The sequence below is a fragment of the Achroia grisella genome, unplaced genomic scaffold (genome assembly GCF_030625045.1).
Source record: "Achroia grisella isolate CSIRO2021 unplaced genomic scaffold, CSIRO_AGI_Agris_v1 utg853, whole genome shotgun sequence".
Lineage (NCBI taxonomy): Eukaryota > Metazoa > Arthropoda > Insecta > Lepidoptera > Pyralidae > Achroia > Achroia grisella.
The window spans coordinates 1331343-1343379 of NW_026713043.1; the positions used below are offsets into that span (position 1 = coordinate 1331343).

At 30.2% G+C, this 12037-nt stretch overlaps 1 protein-coding gene across 1 annotated transcript in view; it reads left to right on the forward strand.

The window, feature by feature from the left end:
- The window catches only part of LOC131852471 (guanylate cyclase 32E-like), a 153081-nt gene that overhangs the window by 105572 nt on the left and 35472 nt on the right, over positions 1 to 12037 (forward strand). The window contains exons 12-13 of the mRNA XM_059203136.1: positions 2705 to 2842; positions 5853 to 6150. Coding sequence (XP_059059119.1) covers positions 2705 to 2842; positions 5853 to 6150 — 436 coding nt within the window. The remainder of the gene's footprint in view (positions 1 to 2704; positions 2843 to 5852; positions 6151 to 12037) is intronic.

Sequence of the window (12037 nt, forward strand, 5' to 3'; positions counted from 1 at the left end):
TACAAGAATTTGCAGTCATTAAATTTAATTATTTACTCGTGAGTAACGCTGTAAAAGCACGGTAGACGTGCGAGTCCCAGAAAACCAATTAACTAGGCTCTATTTACAAGAAGTAAATCTAGGTTACTTAGTAGGCACTGAACTTACTTAAGTAATGTACACAGCGCTGCACTTCACTAAATACACCGAGCCGAAGTAAATACTTAAAGGTAAACAAAAATAGGAGTGGAAAGCTACAAGCCGAAGTGGCAATGTAATTGCAATCAAGTTTAGTAATGAACACTTGTTTGCGGGTGGAATTTTGTAGACGCACTTAAATTATTACATTTCTTACATACATATATATATATTAAAATAAAAACAGATAGTCACGAGATATTAGTGGCAGAGGTATTATCACCTCTCAATGTTATGGTTAACGCAACACTTTACATTTCCTCATTTCGCTGGATATGTTTCAATTCAATGTGACCAGGAACAAACCTGTCGCTCTCTATCAGGTTTTTTTTAGTTAATATCGTTATAATATCTTATCTGTGATATCGATTCCGGAGAGTTAATTTATGGAAAAAATAAATTTAAAGTTAAACTTGTAATATCAAAATTAACAGCTTTTTACTAAACGCCTATGATAGTATACACCGTGCTTACATAAAAACCTAATTATTTAAGTATTCATGTAAACAATCAGTAAACAATCGACAGAATTTGATATATTCGTGATTTAATACGTGTTTAATATTTCAGAACTAATAGTAATTTCATTTTATGAATGTAACGTAAATGTTTTAGTTTTTAATCTAAGTTTTTATGTAAATTGTGGTCGCTTATAAATTTAATAATCTTACGACATACTACATAAATATTACACCTATTCTGTACTGGTTTTTTTTTTATAGGCTTGTAGTATTTCTTATAAATAACTTTTTATCAAAATGATGGTCTGCAAAGTTAACGAATGACTAGATTATACATGATTTTATCTGTAGTGATTATGTATAACTTTTCATTCAACTTTTTTTATTATTTACAACTTTTTTAATAACTCTTTATTCCACTAGCAATAAATTATAAAGAACATAAATTAGAGTAATTAGGTACAAAAAGCTGTTTTATCGTATAAGCAATCTCTTCAAGAGAAACTTTGGGTAGAGGAGAGAAGATAGAAAGTGGTAGGTGACGGAAGAATGGACTGAAGAAATAAAAAGGCATAGTAGTATTATGTAATATTATGTTATCTGTGGTAATATTAAATATAAAGAGCAGTAATTAATACTTAGTGCTTACATAAACACAAGAATAGAATAGAAAATCATTTATTCAAATAAACTTACATTGAAGCACTTTTGAATAGTCATAAAATTTTTTTTTTATCTACCGCTCATTCGGATTGTTGTCTCATCACAAGAAGAACAAGCAAGAAACTTGTGTGTTGCTATTTTAACACAATCACACAATCCATTATCACATTATTGCATAGTATAAAGGATTTTGAAGAGGTTTTTTTAATAGATAGAGTGATTCAAGAGGAAGGTTTATATGTATAATACATGTACACCCGGGAGAAGCCGGGGCGAGTAGCTAGTTATATATAAATAGACAATATATAAAATAGTGATCTTAAATCATTTATATTTTGTCTCTATTATTTTTAGTGACAATTTAATTCCAGTAAAATTATCTGTAACGAGTATACGTATAGAATAACAAAATATCGACGTGTAAATAAATATCGTAACAGTTATTATTAGAATAGAGAAAATAACAAGTTGATAAAACTACGACCTAAAGCTAGCAACGTAATTAATTTGATAGTGAGCTCTTTGTTCCGGTCGGTCGGTTGTCAACATACTATGTTTTTCGTTGTTTACATTATGTCAGAGTTTGTCGCTATGTTTAATGTTGTTTAATGGAGTAGTGATTATTTATGTTTTACTAAAATAATGTTTTCTTACTTATTTTATATAGTTTCAATGGCAAACAAGCTGACGGTAAGTAGGTACCATAGATATCATGTAATGCGTATTATATTTTTTTTTGTCAGGACAATTCACACGCCATCTACTCCCAAGATTGTATTATGGGTAGTAGACAACTGATATAAATACATAGAGATATATTTTTTATAAATACATACATAATATACATAGTAAATAGCTAGACTCATATTACGATACCTGTATGAATATTTTTATTGTGCGAGGAATCCAACGTGCTACCATGGAAGTAAGGCGGAGTGCCAAACCTATAGATCACTTAGGCTGTCATATGTTGTCATTCTAGAAGACTAAGATGCCATTCCTCTTATCTTGAATTTGAATTTAACTCTTTAACCGAAACACAAATAAAGTAAATTGTTTGGCTGCTGCTTGCTATATGTATGTAATATTGTGTTATCTGTGCTATAAATAAAGACTGAGGGGTACCTCAGTCTCATCATCAATCATCCTCACACAGATGATTTGTAAAAGTCTATCTTAAATAAGATTAAATAAACCTTAATATACCCTTCTTGAAAAACCCCATGCTGTAGTCTCTCGAGAACACCTCGGCAAGTAGTTCATTCCACAATCTAGATGTACGCGTGAGGAAACTCCTCTGAAACAGCATTGTCTGAGACCACTTAGATTACATTAGGCGTCGTTTCCGTTAATTTTACTGTCCAAGTAACATTTTGAGAGATTTAATAAAGAACTTTTTACAGACATCAATGCCCCAAGACGTGGATACTCGACGTGCACACACCACAATAGCTCTCTACAGAGGCAATATTGTTGCTGTGAAGCGTTTACAGAAGAAAAGCATCGACGTTACTAGAGCCATCAGGAAGGAATTGAAACAGGTAAGAATATTTTAATTGAATACTATATCCATAAAGCCGCGGCTCTCACATCGGCATCGTTGAATTCTAGTTATGTTACTCGGAACTTCTTTAGGTGAAGGAATTGTTTAAAATTAGCCAAATTTTTTGTCAGTTCATCATAAACAATTTAAAAATAATTTCAATATTATCCCCAAAATAATTCACACAGCGGCACCTAATCCTAAACTAAGCAGAGCTTGTGTAATGGGTACTAGACAACTGATATAATTACTTATTACATTATTTTCTTGGCTTTCTCTGTTGGTTAGAAAGTTATTTTTTTGCTAAGGTTATTATTACCTTACATTACAGTTTATCTGATTTGATTGAATGTTTATCTGAAATTTAATTATTCAATGATTTAATTGACCATTATCTATGTTACTATCGCCATGCCCATTTAACTGGTACAATAGTTTGAACTATAATTTAACTTATAAATAATGTACATATTGGTAAGGGTGGATATATTCATGATAACAACTAAAAACTTTATATAACAAAATGTAGAGTAATTTAAAAGTTTTAATGGAACGCATACATCCGCTTACAATTTTGTAGTCTTGTACGTAAAAGTAACATTAGTAATTTTAACTACCTATGTTGTTTTAATTAAACTATCTACAGTCTGTAGTTTAAATTCGATTCATGTTTTTGTATCACAGTTATTTTACTTTTAAAGTTTAAGTTAGAATAATAATAATAACCAGTAATTATTATTGGTTATAGTAATATTCTTGACACCTCGTTTTAAGCATTTAGAAAGAGAAACGATCTTTATTTAAATAAACTTAATGAAATCACTTTAAAAGAATTAAAAAAAAATTACGACTATTTGTGTCACAATTTTTTTTTTATTTTATCTCTTATTTGTAAAACAGATTCATCACAAGAACAAATAAACTTGCATATTGTTAATCTTAATCTTAATCTCAATAATATTATTATAAACGCGAAAGTTTGTAAGTATGGATGTTTGTTATTCTTTCATGCAACTATTGAACGGATTTTGATGAAACTTTACAGTAACATAGCTTGAATATCAGAATAACCTACAGACCATAAATTTCACGCAGGTGAAGCTCGGGCACAGCTAGTATGTAATATATTTAAGATTTTTGTAAATACAAACCATAAAATAAACGTCATAAAATTGGTACTTGAGTAACAAAATAAAAGAAGGCATAGTTGTCAGAGCAGATCAGTCCAGAGTAACTCTAAAAAGTATTAAAGTGATGTGATCTATTTTAAATTCAACATTAAAATTTTTTAAAAATATTGTTTCAATTCTAATTTGTTTATATTTGATTCAAACTGTAGTTTAAAAGTATTGTATTTGAAAATTTTCAACGTTATAGTTTTAAAGATTTGGTGACCAGTAGGCATTGTTGTTATTATATCTTCTTTTTGTTTTTATGTATTACTATAAATTATTTTAACAATGTTGTTACAATATTTTTTTTTATTATATAAATATTTTCGACTACGATTGACTACTTGTTTGTTATTTGTTTTACGATTGTGGCTTTCTTTTTCTTAACTACTTCAATTTCTTAAGCCTTTCTCACTTACTCTTCATTGTTAAAGTAACTTTCAAATAATAAAGTGCTAGAAACCATTTGAATTAATCACAGTCCTCGAATGGTTTTTATTATTTTTATTTCTCAGGATTATGTAAGTACTAAAAATACATTACTCTTTAAGATTAAAACCTCCAGCTAACCTGCTTTAACTGAAGTGTTTTGTCACTTACTTTCAATTTACTATCAAGAAGAATAGCTAAATAATATAAATATAAATAGCTATCAAGAAGAGAATTTCCATAGCTTTTTGTTTAGCCTTCGCTTTGCTACGTTTAGCCTTTTATGATATGAGATGAAAGTCTTAACATTTATTTTTTGTATATTTATAGAGTATAGATTTTTTGTTCATTTTTATTGTCACTTATTTAATACATTTGTCTAACTATAATATAATAAATGTATTCATATTGAGTATAAATATTTATAATTAAAACGTCTACATTTCGTAATATAGTAATTAATAACGTCTAACTAAACTAACTCGAGAGTTTTAACGCTAATTAGAATGTTGTAAACATTTACTGGAGAATTAACTATAATTAAAATAATAGAAACACATTAATTTAGTTTATGTTTCAAGATTTTATCCGTGAATAATCTATACAACTAACTGATTAAATATAATCTTACCTCTGATTATAGAAGCATAAAATTGTATATTGAATACCATATGTAGCTATATGTTTATATTACTAATCTAAAAAGAAGACTAGTCTGTTCGGGTTACGAACACTGATTATATTTGCTTTGACAAAATTGCAATAGCATATGCTGGTGGACACTCTTTTCTCCCAAATTTGAATTTAAACATGAATCTGCATTGTAAACAATATTTGAAAAGAATACGAGCTGACTTTCTTGTCAGTTCTTCTCAGATCGACAAACACTCTGAACAGACGGTAGATTTGACATATCTTAAGAGACTGAAATGAACCTACATGAATAAAGGTCTTTTACTTTGATTATGAATCGGGTGATATGGTAGTGACATTACAATGTGGGGAAATATAACGTTTTAATCCTCATAAATTATGCATAAATATATGTAAAAAATATGTACATTATATTAGCGTTCTGCACTCTTTCTCTAAATAAATTATAAGTGTTTTTTTATCGGCCTAGTCTATTACTGCTGATCGCACCTTTACAACTTAACCAAACTATAGGGGTTGAGAGCAGATGACACTCCAAACCTACGGAAGGACTTATGGAGCGGCTGAAAGCTAACTCCCGCCGGGTACGACTTTAGTCTGAGGGCCGCTAGGGGTTCGAATCTCGGCTCAGGCCGTCGTAATTTTTTTGTGCAAAATTTCATACTCCTTCAATCCACGAAATTTTCGTAAAAAAGGGTACAAAGTTTTTACTTCTCGTATTAACAAAATGATAATTACAACTTATTTTCCCAGATCCGTGAGCTACGTCATGAAAATCTGACCACATTTGTTGGGGTCTGCGTCGAAAGCGGTTCTAGCTACGTGGTCTCCGCTTACTGTTCAAGAGGCTCGCTGGCACGCGTCCTGGCTGATAGAGATCTACATCTGGATGACATGTTCGTCGCTAGCCTGGTAGCTGATCTTCTGCGGGGTCTCACCTACCTGCACGACTCTCCGCTGATATCCCATGGGAATTTAACGTCGAGCAACTGTTTGGTTGACAGCCGATGGGTGTTACAGATAGCTGACTATGGTCTTCATAATTTGAAAAGTGAGTATTCTTTATGATAGTCGATTGAAAAGATGGAGTTTATGATTGATTGATAGTATGGTGATTAATGATTATTTGTTTCTAATAAATTATTGTATTATAAATTATAAAGAATAATAATCTCAGGACAATTCACACAGCGCTCAAGTTGAGCTAGCTAAAGCTTGTGTTATGGGTACTAGATAACTGATACAAATACATAGATATATAGAAAACACTTAGACCGATACAAACAATTATACAATACAAATGTTTACATCGTGCGAGGAATCGAACTCTCGACCGTCGGTAGTAAAGCGGTGTGCTAATCCGCTAGACCACCGTGGCCGTCAGATAAAAGTTAACTGATCAAATGTACATACATTAAAATATTGATCTCATATACTAAATTACAATAGCAAAATGTATGGGGTGACACAGTTTGGACAGTGCTTAGTAGACAATATTAATGTCTTACTGGCCTTAATTACTTGCAGTATACTGATACGATTATCTTAGAGTATATAGGTAACTGTGTCCCATATTGGACAATATCGCCTTTCCTCTAATAAATTACAGTGTAGTATTAACTATATAGAAAGTGTTCCTTGTTCGTTACCTGAACTCGGCTCATAATTTTTATCGACGATGCCTGTCGACATAAATATTTTTCTCGCACATCCATTTCATGCTAACGAAGCTGGTTGATCAGTTTTCAGCATCAATCTACCATAAAATGAATATATCGATAAAAACAACATAGAGCGTTAGACGTAGGTATAGTTTGTTGACGTTTGTTTTGTGACGCATTTAGGTACTCGACAGGTTTGGTCAATTCATTGTCTTATTCTAAGATATATTTAAGATATATATATTGGAATTATTCTAAGATATATATAAGATATATATATATATTCTGCTTTTTTTTTTCCAATTATTCTAATACTTTTAACAGTAGTTAGTATAGTAGTTTACCAGACGGCAATCCATACTCGCTGAAGAACTTATAATAGGTTGTAAGTCTACTCTGGTCAATATGACTCTAATCTAAGGGCACTGCTAGGGTTGCACCTATAGAATGGAATGGATAGATGATTAAATTCTGACAAACGTGACGAGATAAGTTAATTAGTCTGATTAGCGTCGTTTGGTAATTCTATAAGAAAGTGTTAATGGTTAAATAATGTAATTAATATTATTCCATTGTGATTTTTCTCAGGCTAGATATTAAATCGCTACAAAAAATTGATGAATTTATCTAGTATTAAGTATTTTATTTATATAACATTGCTTAGTCAGTAGTTTTTATTCCGGAATAACATCTGCTTATTGTAGGCAAAAGGGGTTATGTACTCTTATATAAATTGTCTTTACGTCAAATTCCATCAAGCTTCGTTCAGCCTCAACAGTTACGAAAAGGTAATAGACAGACATACTTTTGAATTTATAATATTAGTGTAGTTATTTTAAATATAGACTAATAACCTTAATTCGTCATTATAAATGTAAAACACAATATATAACAAAAGCTTGTAAAATAACGTTGATAAATATTTACATTATATTAGAAAGTCTGTAATCAAACCGAACCTTTGATATATATTTAAATATTATTTATAAGCATTATAATCCATTTTTCAAACAATATTTTTTTTTTAATTATTTTTTAAGGAGGGTATAAATTTCGGAGTTGGCTACGCGCTGCCACCCCTGGTGTTTAGACATCCATAGGCTATAGTAACAGTTTACCATCAGGTTGGTCGTACGCTTGATAGTGACCACTACATTCGTATAAAAACTTGTCCTCAGCTTGTTTGTTATTTCAAAAAGATTATTTTCTCTTACTCTGTAATTGAATTGTGTGTTAAAGTTAGCCGTTGGTTGCAATAAAAATAATAAAAACTTAGTTAAGAACAGATTTATCTGTCTATGAATAAGAAAATATTAGGTACCTTAACTTTGTTTTTTATTCTACTATATTTTGGCACGAAGCCATCAGTCAGTAAAGTATATCACAAACTTAACTTAACTAAAATAAGATACAAAGAAAAATGTTACCACATTGTTTTATAGGGAAAAAATATAGATAGGCCGAGCAAAACTTTTCCTCTACAGTCTCTTATTTTCTTTTAATTTCTTTAAATGGGAAAGGCAATGGTCATTTGGCTGTACAGCTTAATTTTATTAGGGCTAGTAATATTTTCTATCAACAAGAAACTAAAAAAGAATTCAAATATAGAACAGTCTGACAATTCACTATTAAATTGAATATGGAACAACATTTCCTGGTTACGACTTGACTTCAGAGAGGAAGTTTTTAACAAATGAAATATTTCAAAATTAGAACTCGCCTCAGTTTAGCGACTAAAACGACACTATTTCGCGCCTATATTGAAGTATTTTTCGTTTACTATATGAATATAGAATACGTTATCTTATGTGACACAGATCACGCACATCAAATAAATAGTACTTTAGGAACATTTCCCGAATAGTGTATTTTGAATATGTATAAAGGTTACACAAATGAGAATATAACGCCTCAATTTGACAAATCTATTCATATAATACATTTTTATGGAAATGTTAAACTTTTACTTCCAAGCTATTTCGATATAATAAATACTAGTTCGCACTCTATTTTCTATTAGTTTTACTAATAGCGTTATGTACATAAAACTGTTCTGAGTACAAAATACTGACTTCTGCCAGCATAGATAAGTAATTGCCTACTGGAAAAGCGGTCTCCTAACTAAAACGTAGTGATTACTTGCTCAGTGGTTTCCATTAATACAGAGCAATTAAACTACGTTGTTTAAGAGTTGGCACTGTCATTATGAGAATTGAACTGTAATAAAAAGTACGCAACCACCTGTATTTTTATAAAAAGAAATATTTTCACAATTTCACCCAGAAATTATTTTGATTTAATTTAATCAAATTGGGTTAGCACATCCGGACGAAATGTTAAAAATGAATCTATACCGACAATGGCTTGCAAATATGCCGTAATGAGAAAACAATTGTTTTCTCATACACATAATACACATAATCAAACAAAATATATTTGTTTGAATGACATGACGGCCTCAGTGGTCTAGGAGTTTAGTCAAACCACCTTACTTCCGATGGTCAAGGGTTCTATTCCTCGTAATACAAACAATTGTAATCATGAGTATGATTGTTTGTATCAGTCTGGGTGTCTTCTATGTTTAATATGTATGTCTTTAGGAAAAAAAATCTATGTATTTGTATTAGTTATCTAGTACCCATAATACAAGCTTGAGCTAGCTTAACTTGGGTCTAGATGGGGCTGTGTGAATTGTTCTGAGATTATTTCTTACTAGCTGATCTACGTAATTTTGTCTGCATCACACTTCCATGACATTTATCTTTATATTTTGCCCAATTTACATAATATCTTTTAAAATTATAGCCTATGTATTATTCTGATGTGTGAGCTATATTAATGTAAAGTTTCATTAAAATCCGTTCAATAGTTTTTCTGTGAAAGAGTAACATCCATCCATAGTCACAAACAAATTATTATTTATTACTATATTTTGGTTTTAATGACGAGAACCTGCGCAATAGTAAATTGATACAATTTCAAGTAATATATTTTATTTTGCATTTTACATTTCGAATTATTTATTCTCACCAGTTAACTAGACGCTAAAGAAACCAAATTTATTCAGTTGACATATACTGTTAATACAGCAACATTATCCTGATTCAAAGTGTTGTATAATTACAAATGGATTCATTATGTCGAATGAATCGACTGTCGCTTGATCCGTAAATGCTCGAATATTCCAAAATGTTTATTCGATAATTTGAGTGAGATTAACACATAATCCTTTCGTCACATCGATTCATCAAATTCCGGAGAGTTCAACAAATTGTGGGCGTATTTTCTTGAGCCATTGACGTAATACAATTGAGTAATTTATTTATTGAGAGCTTTATAGCTCAGTGGATGCCTAGATTCAGATCCAAACTACATATGAATGAGTTTGAATCTGCTGAAAGAAAGACAATTTTTTTCTATGGTTATATATTTTGTCTATATTTTTCCTAAAATCAATAGGAAATTAATTTGAGAAATCTGACATGTTCTTCTATACATCTGAATCTTCATCGCAGACAGTAAAATATCTTCAACTACCTCATCTGAGTTGAGTCATCATGAAGACGTTATTACTTAATTGATTGGAAGAAAATGTCTTATGGTATTAAATCCGCCATAAACATCTTTATTTTTGTGTTTGTGTCCTAAAGTTTTAATAAATAAGTAACAATATAAATTATATGGCAATATTTTGTAAAATAAACAATACTGTAAAAATTTTAATTACTTATGGTCAGTAACCTTCGAATTACCAGTACTCAAACCTGATTATATAATAAATTTACATCATTTTAGTTCTAACGTATTCTAAATGACGAGTAAAAACCTTTAATAAATTCAATTTCAGCCTGTATAAACATAACTTTCGTCTGGCCGCAATGGAAATCATATTTACAATGTTTTATTCATGGCGATAGCTACGGTCTTTACAGATACTTATGTCGTGCTTATAGCCTAGAAAATTGTCTATGGGGTAGTCGGAGAAATTTGTTTATTGTTTTTTTTTTAAATAAATTTGAATTTCGAACATGAACATAGAATTTGCCGCGTAAATTACTATCAAATTATTACAACAAAAAATAATAATGAAAAGAATATTCAAAAATAGAATAAAGACGTTCACTTTTTAAATAGAAATTTGTAAGGGTTTAGAGCATTTTTAACATTTTTACAGTATAACATTGGTATTTCACGCGTGATGTCGATTTTTTTGTTTAATACAGCTCATTATGAAAAATCAACCCTTTTTAGACTAATAATTTGATAGTGTGTCGATATTTAGTCAGGATAAACGGCTTCATAGATGAGTATAGATTAGGTAACGGCCTATAGTCAACCAAGGCGGACTTTTTGATACCTTTGGCTCATGTATACTAGCTGCTTAGTAACTTGCTTGTATTTATTCGGCCTTCTTTTTTTATGTCTATGATAATCTAAATATGTTTATTCCAGAACTTATTGACTTAAATATATACATATGCAAAGTTGCAGTACATTGCATATGTATATATTTACAAAAAAAAACTATATTTATACTACTTGTCTAGTACTCATAACACAAGCTCTGCTTATCGTAAGACTCAATGGCGCTGTGTTAATTGTCCAGGATTATTTATTATTATTATTACAGTACATTAAAAAAACATACATTAAAAATACAAAAATAAACATACAAAAAAAATTAAGTACATTAAAAAAGAAAAAATAGATCTAATATTAATTTTAAAAAAAAATTTGCTTTGATATTACTATTCCAAATTCAAATTCATCATTAGTGGTTCAAAAACAAGCTTTAACCGAGTCATTAATAGTATTAATTTCGTATAACATGATGAAATTATTCTAGTCCATTAACGTTACGTCTTCTGCGCCAGAGGTAGATTAAAGTAAATGAATCCTTCTTACATACTCGCAAAGTGGATTTTAGTCTACTGGGAATAAGGATGTTGTTCCATTATTATCCACTAGCTGTACCCGCGACTTCATCCGCGTGGAATAGTGATATTGGATAACATTGTTAATTATTTAGGCTAATTATAAAAATCCAAAGATTAAATTTCATAGTGCTAGCTTCCAAAATGACGAATTATCGACCTTTTGTCTCCTATTTTATTTTAAAGCGATTATTTTGCAAACTTTGAATGTCATATTTATTTATATTTAATCAATAGCTAAAAATATTGGTTTCAAGATTCCAGCTTTAAAAATGCCGATACTTCCATACAACCTTTCTTCACACCCCCTTTCAACTCCTTACAATTCTTACAAAGTAGCCTA